This window comes from Myotis daubentonii, chromosome 6 (genome assembly GCF_963259705.1).
Source record: "Myotis daubentonii chromosome 6, mMyoDau2.1, whole genome shotgun sequence".
Lineage (NCBI taxonomy): Eukaryota > Metazoa > Chordata > Mammalia > Chiroptera > Vespertilionidae > Myotis > Myotis daubentonii.
This window is the reverse complement of record NC_081845.1, coordinates 10,297,168-10,315,887: the sequence shown is the minus strand read 5'-3', so window position 1 is coordinate 10,315,887 and position 18,720 is coordinate 10,297,168. Positions and strand designations below refer to the sequence as shown.

Sequence of the window (18,720 nt, the reverse complement as noted above, 5' to 3'; positions counted from 1 at the left end):
CTTGGTCCCCCCCCCTTGCCTCCATTACTGAGTGCAAGAGAGAGCCCCGAATCCCAAGAGAACAAAGAATTTATAGGGCTTGGGGTTGGGGGTGGGGGGGTTGGGGCAGGGTGCAGCTAGGGTCTGGTTACACAAAGACAGGGGGGGTGGCCAGCATACTTTTGGCCTTGGGCTAGTTTCCCCCGCTTTCCCATTGGCCGAGATAAGGGCAGGCTGAGTAACTTATACACTCTGCGGCTTTTTCTTGGAAGAGGGGTTAAGGACACAGCCATCAGTCCTGCTCTGTCCTTTCAAGGGCAGTGGTTCTCAACCTTTCTAACGCGTGATCCTTTAATACAGTTCCTCATGTTGTGGTGACCCCCAAACATAAAATTATTTTCGTTGCTACTTCATAACTGTAATTTTGCTACTGTTATGAATCGTAGTGTAAATATCTGATATGCAGGATGTATTTTCATTGTTACAAGTTAAACATAATTAAAGCATAGTGATTAATCACAAAAACAATATGTAATTATATATGTTTTCTTATGGTCTCAGGCGACCCCTGTGAAAGGGTCGTTCCACCCCCCCCCAAAGGGGTCGCGACCCACAGGTTGAGAACCACTGGCTTAGGGTATTTGGCAGGTGTGGATAGGTGGTCCAATGTATAGTCCATATAAGGTATATGGTTAGTCGCTCAGGTATTTCCCTGCTGCAGGTTACATCATACTCCGCCCACCAGTTGCGGGAAAGGGAGGATCTATCACTTTTGGCCTTGGTAGAGAGTTTCTATGCAAAGCTTATTCCCCAAACTCTCCAGGACAAGCTGATCACTCTCATTTATGCCATTTTTTACATACTTCTAACCTCCAATAACTTCATGTCTGACAATGGTACTGATGCCAATATGCTGGTGCACATGCAGCTTGCTGTCCTGCAAGAAATGATTGTTTGGCTCTGACCCAGGGGTCTCATATCTCACACCAGCACCCATGAAACTGGCAGGCTAACTTGTTAATTTGAAAATAGGGCAAAATCTCAGACTTCTCATGGTTTCTGACAATTACTTCCTAAATTCCAGTCATTATCTTACATATTTTTTATTAACGTCTTACTTATAGCGTTTTTCTCAGACACTAATTTACAATCTGCTTTTTAACAACCTTGGGTACAGAGGTCTTCTTGCTTTTAGAAACTCGGTGGCCTGGAAAACCCCAGAGACAGTAATTTTTAAAATTGCCCCAGGCAATTCCCCCATGTACAGCTAAGGGTGAGAACTGCCGACTTGATAAAATTTCCCCGCTCAACGTGATATATCTTCTTTTTAGTATATAATAGTGGTCTGACATACGGCAGTTATTTTCACTTTATAGACAGAGGTGAATATATATATATACACACACGGAGATATAGCTATGTGCATAGACAGTATAATACGTACTAATTTTTTTTTTAAATATATTTTATTGATTCCTTACAGAAAGGAAGGGAGAAGGACAGAGAGTCAGAAACATTGATCAGCTGCCTCCTGCACACTCCCCACTGGGTATGTGCCTGCAACCAAGGCACATGCCCCTGACCGGAATCGAACCCGGGACCCTTGAGTCCCCAGGCCGATGCTCTATCCATTGAGCCAAACCAGTTAGGGCTAATACGTACTAATTTTAAAATAATGCAACGAAAATGCTTACACTCGTGTAGGCGGAGAAATCCTCCAATCCAGAGCGCCCGTCTAATGACGCCAGAGGACCTTCTCCGACTTGACTCCGCCCCTCGACATTGTGCGGCGCCGCGCGTGCGTGGTCAGCTCTTCCCGAGCCGTCAGAGTCGCTCCTCTACCTTGCCCCGCCCCAAGCCCCGCCCCAAGCCCCGCCCCCAGAGTGGGTCCGCCCCGCCCAGCCCTGCTCGCACCTCGCCGGCCGCCGTTGGCCAGTCCAAAATGGAGGGCGCTCTGCTGGCGCCACTCGCACTCCGTCTGCTCTTGCTCGCGACATTGCCGGCCGCAGGGTGGCTGCAGACGGGAATCCCTGAGCCGCCGCCGCCCGGAGCTCCGAAGGTAGGACAGGGCGGGCGCAGTGTGGCCGCTCCGCCGCCTGGACCTTCCGGGGAGGCCAGGGCCGGGGGACCGCGGCGTCCGCCAAGATGTATCCCACCTCAGGCCTCCTGGCCGTGGACTGCGGTCCGGGCGCCCAAAGGAGAAATCGGGGAGAAGCGCCCCAGGAAATGGGGGGGGGGTGGAGGGGGTAGTGGGAGAGCGAACGGGGCTCTTGGATGTGTGGTTAAGCCTCGCGACGCGAAGCTTCGGGATCTCACGCAGTCTGAACTGTTGCCATCCGGATGGGGTTTCGCTCGAAAATGTACGCGATCGCGAGTGACCCCAGCCTTGGTCATGGCTGCTCCCTGAGTAGAGCCGGGCCTGGGACCGGGCAGCGTCTCTGTGCTCGGGAAATGTGGAAGTTGCTCAATCGGAGCGCGCGCCAGGGCGATTCCAGGTACTGTTTACCCGGCGGGCGGCGGGGTCGCCTCCCCCCGTGCAGGGCTCGGGCTGCGCGCCGGGCCGGGCGGCCGAAGGAGAGACGGAGGCCCCGCAAGTAGCCTGGCGGTGATGTTAGCGAAGTGGTTTTTGGTGGGACCAGCAGCACCGACATCCCCTAGGGACCCGGTGGAGAGGCACTAATCAGACGCTGTGCGGTGGGGCGCAGATCTGTTTCCGTGGGTGATTCGCAGGTCAGCTGAAGTGTGAGAACCACCGCATCCTGGTGTGGAAGGGTGTTTGGTCCGCACCGTTGTTGTTGTTGTTGTTGTTTGGTGTGTGTGTGTTTTGTTTTGCCCGGGAGTCCTGCATGTGTGTGTGTGTCTGTGTGTTTGCCCTCCCTAGAGTCGTGCTGACCTAAACCAAAATTTGCTTTTCATCTATTGAATGTAGGCTGGGAAAAGTTTTCCCAGAATGGAAAGATACAGTACAGGTACACCTTTTCTTACGAAACGGGTACGACTTTTCAGAGGATTTGAATACTCTGAACTCAGAGACAACTGACACTATGAATGTCACATTTTTACTTTCAGTTAATTTTTTAGAGTTATGATATTATTCTCCCGGGTACAAACATAAAACTATCTCAGTTTGAGTTTTGCTGAGGCATTCAGAAAAGCCACAACAGTGCAAGCCCTAAGGACCCCTGACAACTGGAAGTATATGGAAGACCACAGTTGCAGCTGGTCAAAAATATGAATGTGGTGGGCAATCACCAAGACAATAAATAAAAGGGAAATCATTTCTGAAATTCAAATAAGACATTGTTTTCCCCCTTTCCAAATTTTAAAGATTCATTATAGTCACTTTTGAACCCAAAAGACATTTGAGTCTGTCGCTATAATCGGAGAAAAATGCATTTTGACTTCGAGCTGAAAATACTCCATACTGTGGTCTCTTAGTTCATCATTTCAGTTCTCCTTACTACCCCTTCATTCCAGTTTGGAAAGTTCAGATCTAAACTTAGAATTTCGTAGATGAAATGAGTGTGGAATCACTAGAAGGAGAATCTCATTCTGTGGAAATGTTTATATGGGAAGCTGACAGCTGTTGACCTAAATATTTCATTGTTTTATTGACTGGGAATCAAACCCTCGACCCTTCAGTCCGCAGGCCGATGCTCTAACCACTGAGGAAAACTGGCCAGGGCTTCAATGTTTTATTGTAAAAAATTTCAAGTGTGCAAAACATTTGAAAAAATTTTACAGTGGTCACCCATATTACTTTATACAATGATGTTGTATGGTCTGCTCTCTCCATGACAGTAGCCATTGGACTACTGTGGCTATTGAGTATTTGAAATGTGGCCAATGAGACCGAGAAACCAAGTTTTAAATTTTTTATTTAATTAGTTTTGATTAATTTAAATGAAGAAAGCCACATATGGTTAATGGGTGCCGTATTGAATAGTATAAACTTAGACTACCATGAAGGTTTTACTGTACTTGCTGTATCACATATTTGCTCATTTCTTCATTTTTGTATCCACCCTGCTCTAAATGTAAGAACATTTGTTGGGAGGTGGGAGTGGGCGGGGAGAGGTTAATGGGGGGAAAGGAGATATATGTAATAGTTTCAACAATAAAGAATTTTTAAAACTTAAGATAAAAGAAAATTTGTTTAAGTCAGGAATATTTTCCCAATTTCCCCTCAGTGATTCAGATTTACTGGATTATAAACATTTTTGTTTTGTTTATATATGGAGTTGTCAGAAGTTGAGGTTAGATTATAAAACTAATAACATTTTTATAGTATATTCTCCTAATATTAAAATATATGGTCACCAAAAAGAGGCATCCAGAGGACACTTATTTTCTTATATGTGTTAATATTTATTTTATATATTTCCCTCAAGAGTTACTCATTTATTTTAAACTAGGTATCTATAGGAACAACAAATACACACCTATCAACAAGTGAATCTAAAAATCAAGTGAATAAATAATCTGATGAACAGAATAAACTGATGATTATAATAGAATCAGGAGCATAGAAAGGGAGTGGACTGACTATTCTTGGGGTGAAAAGGGGTGTGGGGGATGCAGGAAGAGACTGGACAAAAATCATGCACCTATGGATGAGGATAGTGGGGGGAGGGGAGGAAGGACCAGGAGAGGTTGGCTGGCTGTGGGAGTGCACTGACCCCCCCAGCAAACCACCTGCGGTCCCTCCCCCTGACCCTCCAGCCCCATCCAGCAGGCCCTGTCTGGCAGCTGGCAGGCCCCCATGGCCCGGCAGCCCCAGCAGCTCCACCCAACAGGACTGGGCAAAATGGCCCCCAATAGGCCCTGATCGCCGGCCAGGCCTAGGGACCCCACCGGTGCATGAATTTTGTGCACCAGGCCACTAGTCTTGTGAACAAAGAAATTAGAGGAAGAGTTGAAAATGGGTGAGGAGAAATTTCAGTTCTGCCACCCATTTTCTTTTTTATAATAGATTTTTATTGATTTTTAGAGAAAGAGGAAGGAGAGGGATAGAGAGATAGAAACATTGATGAGAAAGAAACATCATCTATTGGCAGCCTCCTGCACACCCCCGGGCATGTGCCCTCTGCCACCCACTTTCTAAGTATACATCACTCTGGTTGGTAAACCTGAATTTCCAGTTCAGTTAGGTTCTCAGGAAGAGTAACAAATACAACCTCTCTCTGAACTTTGCCTCAGGAGGCAATAAGGGATTAGAATCTCTTCTGAAATGTAATCATTCAGAAGGACCCCCCAAAATTGAACTTAGTTCTTTAGAAAATACACTATGCTAGTGTCTGTTAATTGTCTTTTACAAATCCCATCTTTTACTGGGCAAGTGATATATGTAAGTGCAGTTAATTATTAACAGTACAGTGTATGTTCACTACTGAAAGGCAGGAGCTATAAAGCAGTTTCTTAGAACATCGTCATTGGAAAGTTACCTCTGCGCTGTAAGAACAGTAGTCTACAGTTAACAGATCCTCTAGTTTGAAAACAGAAAATTTTGACTAGAATTTGTACATATACAGACAGTATAGCCATTAACTTGATGGCTTATTGATTATTGGTTTGTTATGGAGATGAGTTTATTGATTCTAGCTTAATTCTAGAGTAGGGTGGGTTAGGAGAAAGCTGGGCTGATTCTGAGGAATCACTAGTGCAAAAGCTTCCTAGGCTCCAATGGGAGTTGGGACGTGTACAGAGTCAGCTTTAGTGTATGGTGTGGGCCTTACCATGTTAGAATCCCGTTCTGCTGTTGGAATCAACTCAACCTCTTAAAATCAGTTCAGTCTTATCCTCTCATTTGTTGGAAATATAGGAAGTTCTGGGGATAGTCACAGTACTAAGAAATATACTTATATATTACTTTGATATTTATGAAGGATTTTCTTATTTTCAAAGTTAAGAATACCCCAAGTAAAAAGTATTTTAGAAGAGTATTGTTTTTTATGGAATAGCAACATGAATAAACTTAGAGAAGAATATGATTTACAAATGTGAAATTGTAATTCCTGTGGCCAGTGGTGAATACTTCTTAAAATATTGCTCTCTTGTCTATAGAAAGCATGTCATTAATATACTTCGCTATTGGAGTAGACTGCTTTTGAGCATATCTTGGGAGGCACTAAAGCTGATTGTACACTACACATAACTTGTCCGTGGGTAAGAGACAATTTTAAAAGGGTCAGAGAACTTTGTTTATGAAAACAAAAAGTTGGAAACAATTCAAAGGTCCGTTGATAGTGGAACAAATAAGTAAATTTGTAATCATTTGATGGAATTAATTATGCAGCACTGTAAATAACACTACATCTGCATGCATCAACAATTTTAAATAGGTCAGTATCTCTGATGAACATAGGTGCTGAAATCCTCAACAAAATATTAGCAAACGAGATCCAGCAATACATTAAAAAGATCATACACTATGATCAAGTGGGATTTTTTTTCTGGGGATGCAAGGTTGGTCCAATATCCACAAATCAATAAACGTAATAACATCACATAAACAAAATGAAGGATAAAAATCACATGATCATATCAATAGATGAGGAAAAAGCTTTTGATGAAATCCAGCACCCATCTATGATAAAAACTATCGGCAAAGTGGGAATAGAGGGAACATACTTCTGTGTAATAAAGGCTATATATCACAAACCCACAGCCAGCATCATCCTCAGTAGGCTGTCAGAGGGGAGGGGGTTGAGGGCAGAGTGAAAAAGGTGAAGGGATTAAGAAAAAAACAAAACAAAACAACAACTCATAGACACAGACAACAGTATGGTGATTATCAGAGGGAAAGAGGGGTGCAAAGAGTAGAGGGTTAAGGGAGGATAAATGTTGACATAAGGAGACTTGACTTGGAATGGTGAACACACAAGACACTATACAGATCTTTTATTATAAAACTAGCGGCCCAGTGCATAAAAACGGCAGTAAAATGAAAATGTGTTTTTTTTTTACAAGTGTTCTTTTAATGTTATCATAAGTGATTATACCATAAATATAATTGAGGGAGGGGGAAGAACAGTTAATTTCAGTTTGTGAAATGCATACATATTCAATTTATATCATATTTGATTTTCAGGACAGCATAAGAATTAATGTAACTACCCTGAAAGATGATGGGGAGGTATCTAAAGAACAGGTTTGTCTCCTTTGATTGTTTTTAATATCACTTAGCTAAATATTATGTAGCCTATTTTAATTTAGATAATGTACTTTTATATGAAGAGTTGTCATTTATAAACCATATGTATATGCTGCTTTATTTTAAGGTTGTTCTTAACATAACCTATGAGAGTGGACAGGTATATGTAAATGACTTCCCTGTAAATAGTGGTGTAACCCGAATAAGCTGTCAGACTTTGATAGGTGAGTACTAATAAATTATTTCCATAATTTTGCTGTTTTTAATAATTGTAAATTAGTAAATCAGTTCTTTGATGTTATATATTTTCATTTTTAATTAATAATTTACATTATTACTAATGTTTTAACACTGTTTTCAGTTTACATTGGTTATTTCTGTATATTCACATTTTTTCATGAGATTGGCATTGATGGAACTGCATTTGTAGTAGGTTGACAGCATATTAAGAATGTCCATAGAGGTAGTAAATGGAGATTTATAAGCAAGAGGCAAAATCCCGGGGAAGTGGCTTTTCACATTTGTGAAAAAGAAAAATTGTCTGATTCTTTAGTTTTCACTTTCTTCTACTCCTGTGCCTGCATAACATTATTCTTTTTAACTTTTAAGTTTTTTGAGTTGTTGAAAGACAAAATTTGTTACATTGGAATATGTACCATATTATTTGAATGAAATAAAAAATATGAGAAATACGTATATGTATATTTAAATGTATGCATTTAAGATAGTAAATTTTTCTCTGAGCACTTATAGCCTGTACTTGTTATAAATTTTTATTATCATTTAGTTTGTAGTGTCTTTTAAATTATTTGTTTTGATATTTTCTTGTTCTATGAATCGTTTCAGAAATAGATTGTTTAATTTCCAAATACTTTGGGGGTGTTTTCATCATTCTTCTTCATCTGATTGGTTTTTATATTAATTTACTGTTCTTTTAATGGTTACCCTTGAGATCAATAAACTAGTACTTTTCTCATTTCCCAAACAATGCAAGAATCTTAGAACACTTAAATTCCATTTATTCTCTTTCTGGTTTTGTGGTGTTGTCATGCATTTTAACTCTGTGTACATCATCATTACTGTTGTTGTTTCCTATGGTCCAGTACTCATTTTTGTTTGCCCTCACAGTTACCCTTTCCATTGCTCATTCCTTCCTGAATCTCTGTGTTCCTCTCTGGGGTAATTTTCCCTTTGCCTAAAGCAGTGGTCGGCAAACTGCGGCCCCTTGAGTGTGGCTCTTCCACAAAATACCACGTGCGGGTGTGCACGTGCAGTGCGATTGAAACTTCGTGGCCACACTCAAGGGGCCAAAGAGCTGCATGTGTCTCGCAAGCCGCAGTTTGCCGACCACTGGCCTAAAGAATTCCCCTTACTATTTTTTTTTTTTAGTGCAGATTTGTTAGCAATGAATTATGTAAGCTTTTGTTTGTCATCTTCTGTAATTTCTGCTGAGAATCAGTGTGTCATTGGTCCATTGGGAATATTATTTTTCTGGTTTTTTCTGGTTGCTTTAAAGATTTTTTTCCTTTGTCTTTGATTTTCAGTAGTTTTACTATGATGTGCCCAAGTGTGGGTTTTTAAATCTGTGACTTAATGTCTTATGTCAGTTTTGAGAAGTTTGGGGCCATTATCTTTTCAACAAATGAAACAGCAAAGTCAACGAGGAACAGTTTTATGAAGACAGTCAGATTGAGCTAAAATGCCAGGTTCTCAATAGAAATGTCTGCACCTATTTAAAAAATTTACAAAAGTGGGTCTATACCATCTAGAGATTTTGATTTATTAAGATTGAAGTAAGGCTCTGTTATCTATACTGTTCTAGGTGTTTCTGATGCACAGTTAGAATTTAGAACCAGACCAGGTGTTTGAACATTTATATTTACTTTAAATTAAGTGTTTATAATTGTGAATGGAGTCACTGTTTAACAAAAGCTATAGAACAAAAAGCTTGATGTATATTCCCAAGGAATTCAGCCTAGTCCCGGAGGCAGGTTTATAAGCAAAGAGCTACCATTAGTGCTTTAAAAATCAGAAAAGGTATGAACTCAGCATTGTAGGGATACAGTGCTAAACTTCCTAAGTTGGAATTTATTCTTAAAATGTGTTTGGGGGAGAGTGAGAAGTACAGAGCATTCCAGATAAAGGGAATAGCCCTCTAAAGGCACAGAATCAGTTTAAACCACTGGGTCTGCATTTAAAATATCTCTCTCTGTTGCATTTTAGCAAATAATCCTCAGATGATAACATTTGAGGGACAGAAACTAAATGTTCTTTTGTGACAGTTTCATTGGTGTCTGTTGATTTATCCTTTTTGTAGCTTTCTGCCTTAGTAAGTACCATGAACTCTGTAAACTAGCTTCAACTGCCACACCCCATCTCTGCTTGGGCGGGAGGGGGGTTCTTAGCTAGAGAGGAACATGGTCCGTAGCTAATCCTACCCTGCATCCATTAATAGGGAGTTGTTACAGGGCTTTCCCACTTTCTTCCCCTTTCCTTTCCTTTCCAACAGTAACAGATCACTTACTGGGGAAAGGATTGAGCAAAAAGTCAGTTGTCTTAGCCCTGTCTATTACTGGATTTTGTGAGTGAATGAATGAATGCATGAATGTGCTTACTTTGCACACGGCATTGATTGTTCTGACCTGCTTTGTAAATAGTTATGCCATGTTGGTTAGGAAGGATGTTGCCAGTGTGGTGTTTCCTACAAAATCTACAGACCATCAAGCAGTTTTCCCTTTCAAATGACTGTAAGCATTGTAATGATCCTCCAGGTCGTCTTTGTTTTCATAAATCTGAAATATCAATGAGGTCAGAGATGAAGAGAGCCTAAGAAATCAGCTTACAACTATCTTGTTCCATGTAAATGTCATCAAAATAATCAAATTCAGTAGCAGATTTATAGTCATTTTTTTGTTCAAAGCTGTCACTTTTTTTTTTATATAGTGAAGAATGAAAATCTAGAAAATTTGAATGAAAAAGAATATTTTGGAATTATCAGTGTAAGGATTTTAGTTCGAGAGTGGCCTATGACATCTGGTTCCAGTTTGCGACTAATTGTCATTCAAGAAGAGGTAGTAGAGATTGATGGAAAACAAGTAAGATAATATGCTTATTAATTGGGAACTAAATTGTAAAGATTTGTGCTAGTTTTTATGCATGTGTTCAATTATTTTATTATTTATTTCTGACTTCATAGGAGGAAAGGTACCCTTAATGTTGCCTATATTTAGTTAGAATTTTTTATTTGTTTTAGCATTTACAAGTAAGTAAAGAGATTGAATTTGGTTCATAACTGCTACCATTTCCTCTGGCTAAGTCTCTCTAAGTTAATGAAATAGAACTGAAAGCAAGCAGATATTAATGAGTGCTGCAGCACACAGGAGTATGATTAAAGTTGCAAATTAAATGCTTCAGAATGGGGGGGGGCAATAAAAAGAAATTGTGTGAATATGACAAGTTTCTTAGTTACAGAAATTAGGAGGGAAATTTCAGTTTTAAATTCTTAGGGGATTGTACCATTATTTAAAATAAAGAGTAATTGCCTTTTTCTTTTTTAATAGGTTCAACAAAAGGATGTTACTGAAATTGATCTTTTAGTTAAGAACCAGGGAATACTCAGACATACAAACTACACACTACCTTTGGAAAAAAGCATGCTGTATTCCATTTCCAGAGATGATGACATTTTATTTACCCTTCCCAACCTTTCCAAAAAAGGTACTTTAAAAGGCCATTATTGATTTCTTTAATTGGTAGCTTTTAAATCATAGTTAATATGTTTGAAATAAGCTTCTTTCAGAAATGCTTTATAACATGTATTACTTTATATATCCATTTGAGGACTCTTTAAGTCTTAATAGAGTATTATCAATGCTGATTGTATAGAGATATTTTACTGTAATTATCAATTCTTACTCTGGGTAATCACCATATAACATGTAATAAGATTATCATTCATTTAAAGGAAGAAGCGTTCATTTTTCCCAATGAAATGGAACTTCTTTTTTTAAAAATATATTTTATTGATTTTTTACAGAGAGGAGGGGAGAGGGATAGAGAGTTAGAAACATCGATGATAGAGAAACATCGATCAGCTGCCTCTTGCACACCCCCTACTGGGGATGTGCCTGCAACCTAGGTACATGGCCTTGACCGGAATCGAACCTGGGACCCTTGAGTCTGCAGGCCGATGCTCTATCCGCTGAGCCAAACCAGTTAGGGCAAAATGGAACTTTTGAAAATTTGACTATGTGACAGAATCATAACTGCTATAGTTTCCTTTTAATGGTCTTAGTTTATGGCTCCTTTCTTGCATTTAAATCTGAGTAACCAAATATGTTTATTTTTTCTCCGATGGAAAGATTTATATTCTTGCTATCTAAATGTTATCGGCATAGCAATCTTGGGACTGGTAGGAGAGACACCAGCATGCGCCTAGCATTTTGGTAACTTGGCTCTTCCTCCTCAGTAGAAAGTGTTAGTTCACTACAGACCACCAGCCAGTATCTTATCAGGAATGTGGAAACCACCGTAGATGGCGATGCTTTACCTGGCAAATTACCTGAAACTCCTCTCAGAGCAGAGGCTCCATCTTCCTATAAGGTAAATTAGGTATTTTGGATTATCTCCACATTATAAACATTCATGGTTTTTAAGAAAAGAGCATAATGAGATGAAAAGCATGTGGTTTGGAACCATGGGACAGTGTTAATAATGAACTCATAACTGTTTTAATGTGGTATTTTTAGGTATTTGTTTTTCTTTTTCAAGTTTCATTTAGTAATAATGTAGTCAGATAATGATTATCAAAGCACTGGATTTCGTTTTGTTTTGGATTTTCAGTTCCTGTCTTTCTCACATCCCCATTTGTCTGTTATTTTATGACTCCCACCTTGCTGCACACACATGCGTGGTGCCCTCAGCATGTTGCACAGTGGCTAAGCACACTTGGGTAAGAGTGCACTTTCTGGAGTCAGACTGCCTAGGTTTGCATTCTGGTTCTGCCTACCACTTACTAGTTGTGTGATCTTGAACAAGCCTGGTCTCTGTTTATCTGTGCAATGGGACACCACTTACGTCTGTAAACAGTGCCTATGTGATGCGGTTGCTGAAAGGATTAATAAATGGGTACAGATGTAAATATGCATTGGCACCTACTAAGTACTCACATATTACAAATGACATTCTACTGCTGATTGGGAAATATTCAGGGTTCAGAGAGAGTATCCTGATATCTCTGTATATATGGGCTAGGTCCTTTACTCACAATAATTTCCATTTAAATGAGCAGGTCTTTGGTTAGTCTTAGGATTCCAGAGATGATTATTGAAAGTTCTCACTCAAGATTGGGGTTGCTGAAAAAACCCAGGTCACCTTTTGCTGCCTGAACTCCTATGTAGTATCTTTACTCTGCCTACCTCGCTTCCCTCAGAACAGGATAGCCCAAGAACAGACTGCTTTCAAAGCCCAGGCCATTGGTGCTGCCTTAGCATCTGTCCTCTCTTTACTATAGCAACATGTTTTACACACAGCAAATTCCCCATGTGTTCCAGGAGCTAGTACTGTGATTCTCTTTCCTTTTCTCTTTTCCTTTTCTTGTCCTCCAACTGTTGGAAACACATAGTTGACTCCAGTGCATTTTGTATAAAGTAGACTAGCCTAACCTCTGGTTATTTAGCATTTCACTTGGTGTATAGTTAGAGAACAGTATACAGTGGGGCCCTGACTTACGAGTTTAATTCGTTCTGAGACCGAGCTCATTAAGGAGCTCGTTAACTCAAATTACTCTATCAACTCAATGCAAAAAATTGGCCGAGACACAGCTGGTATCTCAAAAAACTCATTAGTCGGGACACTCATAAGTCAAGGCCCCACTGTAATTGTAAAGGATAGTAATATTTCTGTGTCTTAGAATTTTAATATTTAAAGTTATAAATAACTTCACTGAGGTAAGTTTTAAAATGAAATGCACTCATTAAAAAGAACAGTTAAGTTTTGACAAGTGTAGATATCCATGTAACCACTACCACAATCAAGATACAGAATATTATCACCCCAAAACTAGAATATGATTTTTAAAGTTTCTTAGAACTCAAATGAAACTTGCGTATGTAATCAAAAGTCTTTTTTTAGGTGATGTGTCAGTGGATGGAAAAGTTCAGAAAAGATCTGTGCAGGTTCTGGAACAGTGTTTTCCCGGTATTCTTTATGTTTTTGAACATCATAGTGGTTGGAATTATAGGAGCAGCTGTGGTAATAACCATCTTAAAGGTGCTTTTTCCAGTTTGTGAATACAAGTAAGTATTTTTTACTTTTGAAACATGAGTATTTTTAGTGATTAATAACTGGGATGTAGTTACTTTATATTTCTTGCTTTTTAAAAAATTTTGTATTTTTCAATTACAGTTGACATTCAATATTATATTAGTTTCAGGTGTACTGCATAATGATTAGACTTTATATAACTTGCAAGTTGATCCTCCTAGTAAGTCCTGTACCCACCTGACACCATAGATAGTTATTACAGTATAATTTACTATATTCCCTATGCTGTACTTTTCATCCCGGTGACTATTCTGTAACTACCAATTTGTACTTCGTAATCCCTTCACCTTTTTTCACCCATCCTCACAAAAGTCCCTCCCATCTGGCAAACATCAGTTTTTTCTCTGTATCAGTTTGTTCTGTTTTAATTATAGTATTTGTAGGTTGCACACGTAAGTGAAATCATACAGTATTTGTCTTTCTCTGTCTGGCTTATTTCATTTAGTGTAATACCCTCTAGGTCCATCCATGCTATAGCAAATGGTAAGATTTCATTCGTTTTTAGGCTGAGTACTATTCTGCTGTATAAATGTACCACATCTTCTTTATCCATTTGTCTATCAGAGGACACTTAGGTTGCTTCCATACCTTGGCTATTATAAATAATGCTACAGTGAACATAGGGAAGCATGTATCTTTTTGAATTTGTGTTTTGGAGTTCTTTGGATAAATACCCAGAAGTGGAATTGCTGGGTCATATGGTAATTCTACTTGTAAATTTTTGAGGAACCTCCATACTGTTCTCCATAGTGGCTGTACCAGTTTAGATCCCCACTAACAGTGCACGAGGAGTTCCCTTTTCTCCACCACCTCATCTACACTTGTTTGTTGAGTTATTGATGATAGCCATTCTATCAAGTGTGAGGTGATATCTCATTTTGCATTTCTCTGACTAGTGATGTTGAGCATCTTTTCATAAGTCTATTGACTATCTATCTGTATGTCCCTTTGGAGAAAAGTCTGTTCAGATCCTCTGCCCATTTTTTTAATCAGAGTCTTTGGGTTTTGGTGGGGGTTTTTTGGTGTTAAGCTCTATGAGTACTTTAATGTATTTTGGATATTAACCCCTTATCGATGTATCATCGGCAAATATCTTCTTCCATTCATGTTAGTTCCAATAATGCTGTAGTGTTCGTTAATGTATGTATATATCTTTACACATGTATATTTATGTGGAATAGATTCCTAAAAATAAAATTACTGGATGAAAGAGTATATGTAATTAACATTTCCTCAACACTGGTAATAGTTTTTGCTGTGTGGCCAAAAATATAACCCATTTTAATTTACATTTTCCTCTTTTTAAAAAAAAATTTTTTTTTTATTGATTTCAGAGAAGGGAGAGGGGGAGAGAGAAACATCAATGAGCTCTAGCCAGTTTGGGCTCAGTGGATAGAGCACTGACCTGCGGACCAAAGAGTCCCGGGTTCGATTCTGGTCAAGGGCACGTGCCTTGGTTGAAAGCTCCTCCCAGGCCTGGGCCCTGTTCAGGGGGCATGTAGGAGGCAACCAATCAATGTGTTTCTCTCACATCAGTGTTTCTCTGTCTTTCCCTCTCTCCCACTCTCCCTAAAAATCAATGGAACAATATCCTTGGGTGAGGATTAACAACAACAAAAATTAGAAATATCAATGATTAGTATCTTTGATCGGCTGTCTCATTCATGCCCCCTACTGGGGATCAAGCCCCAACCCGGGCATGTGCCCTGACCAGTAATTGAACTGTGACCTTCTGGATCATAGGTGGACACTCAACCACTGAGCCACACTGGCCAGGCTGCATTTTCTTAATAGCATCTTTGCTAGTCTAGGTGTAGCTAATAGCATTTGCCTATTTTTTCAATTGCATTGCCTTTTATAATCATTAATATGTAGGGGCTCCTTTGTCTGTTATACATCCATAACATGTATTGCAGAAATACTTTTTTTTTTTTTATCCCAGACTACAGTTTGTCTTTTGCTCTTGTGTATGGTATCCTATATCATATGGAAGTTTTACATTTGGAGTGAAAGCAATTCATGTTTTTCCTTTATGACTTCTAGGGTTTTTGATGTTCTTAAGTAGACCTTTCCTATCTTAAAAAAACATGTTTTCTTAAAACTTATTTATCATCACTTTTGTGTATAGTTTAAGCTAGAGTAGTAACTTGCCCATTACTTGGAATGTTAACTTACTATGAACTAAATTCCAGTAAGCATTAGTCTTGTTTCTGGACTCTCTTCTTCCACTGATCTATTTAACTATTCCTATGACCATGGCAGTTTTGTTATGATGGTTTTTTTCTTTGTTCTTACAATTCTGCATTCTCTTATTTTTTATTTATTGTTGATAATATTATAGATGTCCCCCATATTCCTCCCCTTGGCCCCCCTCAGCCCCTGTAATTATATTTCAATAAAATCTTTGTTAGTTGTTTAGGGCAGATGTTTCTTCTCTCCACTGTTCTGTCCAAAAAATTGATACATCAGTTCTTGCAGTTTCTCTCCTATGAACTTTATAATCAGCTTGTTCAGTTTTATAAACTAACTTCTGTTGATGGTTTGATTAGGATGATATTGAACTTGCAGTACAGGTCTTGGATCCAATGCAAATATCTCCCCTCTGGTCAGGGATGTTAGTAGCAAAAGGAGAAATGCTGTCTAAAGATCTAAGGGTCCATTCAAGCAGTGAGTATTGTTTAGAAAGCTGCTTGGGCCTAGTCTTTTTGCCCAGCTTGTGCAAGTCTAGGGCTCTAACTACCTGTCTTGGAGATCTATTCTTAACACATTGTTTGCGGGTAGTTTTTATCGCGCGCTAACAGGTGGTGCGGGCCATTTTTGCTAATTTTTTGCGCAAATGGCAACGTTCAGTAAAATTACAATAACTTTAGTTTACGTATTTATACGTTACCCGCATTCTACCGCTAGTCTATAAAAAACGTATTAATATGTGTCCCGCGCTCTACTACACTTGTAGAACGTATAAATATAAAACGTGTAAACACGTTTCCCGCATACAATGTGTTAATCCTTTCCTTTCCTACAGTACCAAGTAAGGAACTTCCTCTTAGACCTTTATATTTTCTCAGTTTGCTTAAAGTGAACTTTGGACTCAAGAGTTTGTACAATCATTATAAACTAGATAAAATGAAGCAAAGCACCTAACCCCAGGTATATATTTCATTATTACTTGAAGTAGCCCTATCTTACTACCAATTTTAATTTTTATATTTCAGAGGAATTCTTCAGTTGGATAAAGTTAATATTATACCTGTGGCAGCTGTCAACTTATATGCAGATGGTCCTGAGAAAACAGCAGAAATCCTTGAAGATAAAATATGTATTTGAAACACCACCTCAAATCATGGACTCTGAATTAGTTTATTGGCTCTAAATTTGCCACTTGAATGTTTCTTTAAATCATTAAGAATCAGTTTACACACTAGAGAAATTGCTCAACTCCTAAAACTTGACCTTTAAAATGTCAAGTTAAAGTTCACCTTATTCTTTAACAGCACTGGCTATTCAGATGATGAATTAAGGAAATTTTAAACAAAGTGGAAGAGAAGACAAGTGACGAAACTTTGAAATTACCAAAAAGGAAAAAAAATGGGCAAGACAAAATGCCATGTGCCAATACTTTACAAGGTGCCTTTGTTAAGGAAGTTATATCCACTTAATTACTATAATATATAAGACTTTATGAAAAGCACTTTATGAAATTCTAATTTAAAAACTCAAGAACTTAACACTTATTTTTTTATTCAGTCAAATGTGCCTTTATATTGTCTGTGACTCAGTATAAAAATCACTGAAGTGTATCATGATTTCATTGTACCAAGACCACTTGCCTTGAATGCACTAGGATATAAAAATAATAGTGACATGTTCTCACTCTAAAATAAACGTTTTTTGAGGAAAAAATAGTCTTTTTAGCATAAAAACTTTACCCAAGCTCGAATTATTTCTGTATAATAGCTGCTTCACGTACACTGGCTGAAACCAACATTCAAGTCAGTTAAAAGGACCATCAGTATCATGGAATTAGAATATACCTTATGGTTCTAAGTATAGGACTGTTTATTCTACAGTAATGTTTGGCCTTTTTATTTTCTTTTTTTTTTTAACCATTACCCTATTGACTTATATTTTACAGTGTGACCTAGTTCATACAGTACTTATCTTTACTCCATGTGATAGATACCTTCTATTCTGTTTTATCAGTAAGGTTTTTATTGCAACCCATCATTTTAAACACATTGTCCAAGAAAGTTATGGCAAGTTTTTAAAGCCACTTTATGTGTAGGCTAAATAGATACGGATGTATGGGAGAAGCATGGCAGTAGAGAGTAAAGGAGTGATGCTTCATTTTGCCTGTTTTTAATAAGGAATAACAGCCCTGTGAAATGTACTATCTCCATATTATAGAATAAATAATAGCGTATAATGTAGATCTTAAAGTCACCCAGTTGGTCACACTATTTATTTTCTGTCCTTCCTCACTAAGTTGCTAGAAATGACCAGTTCTGACTCCAAATGATGACAGGGTCTTATTTCATCCATTCAGCATAAGCTTGTAGACTGTGGTGAGAACAATGTAGAAGGCTACATGGCCAGTTGGAGTGGACAGGCTTCGCAGTCAGTAGATCCCTATCCTGCCTTTTCTCCTTACCCGTGGGAGGGACCACAGCAAGGCACTCAGGCTTCTTGAGGCTCTGTTTTCTATGTCTGGGATGATACAATAAGTTTTTTGGTTTTTTTACAAGTAATCATAAATAGAAATCTTATTTAAAATTTTATACCATTAACTTGTATTTCACTTTTACTTACATCATCAACTATTAATTATGCTTAGTATCCTGAATGAATGAGTTTCATTAGAATATAGTGAGCAGCATAGGCTTAGAAGTATCTACTTGCCTGTAGTGCAGCCTCTCTTATGTAGGCAGAATAAAGTCAGGCAAGGTTGTATATAGATACATGTTTTTTCATTTTAAATGCATAGTGAAATGAAGGATCTTTAAAGATCTCCCAGGAAATGTAGGGAAGGTACCATAACACAGGCAGGAAGACACACTGGGCTTGGTTCATGTTTCAATTGGCTACTGTGTAAAAATGTTCCGGAATTTTCAGTTTTCCACTGGTACCCAAGGAACTAGAGCCAGTCTTACCACCTAGAAGAAAGAGCAGCCATGGATGCTATACTTACAAGTGCATATAAAGACAGTTTTCCAAACTAAGTAACAGAGACTGTATTACAACATTTGTAGTAAGTGAAAGAAATC

At 38.6% G+C, this 18,720-nt stretch overlaps 1 protein-coding gene across 2 annotated transcripts; it reads left to right on the top strand.

Moving 5' to 3' along the window:
• Window positions 1-1,878: 1,878 nt before the first annotated feature.
• On the top strand, window positions 1,879-17,359 carry GINM1 (glycosylated integral membrane protein 1). 2 transcript variants are annotated; one of them, XM_059700083.1, is made up of 8 exons: window positions 1,879-2,038; window positions 7,070-7,129; window positions 7,260-7,356; window positions 10,076-10,227; window positions 10,693-10,849; window positions 11,604-11,734; window positions 13,265-13,428; window positions 16,672-17,359. In XM_059700083.1, exons 1-8 carry the CDS (start codon window positions 1,922-1,924, stop codon window positions 16,781-16,783), a joined length of 990 nt encoding a protein of 329 aa, XP_059556066.1. In that variant the 5' UTR covers window positions 1,879-1,921; the 3' UTR covers window positions 16,784-17,359. The 2 variants fall into 2 exon arrangements, with proteins under 2 accessions (XP_059556066.1, XP_059556065.1); XM_059700082.1 differs by having other exon boundaries at window positions 11,601-11,734.
• The last annotated feature ends 1,361 nt before the right edge of the window (window positions 17,360-18,720 follow it).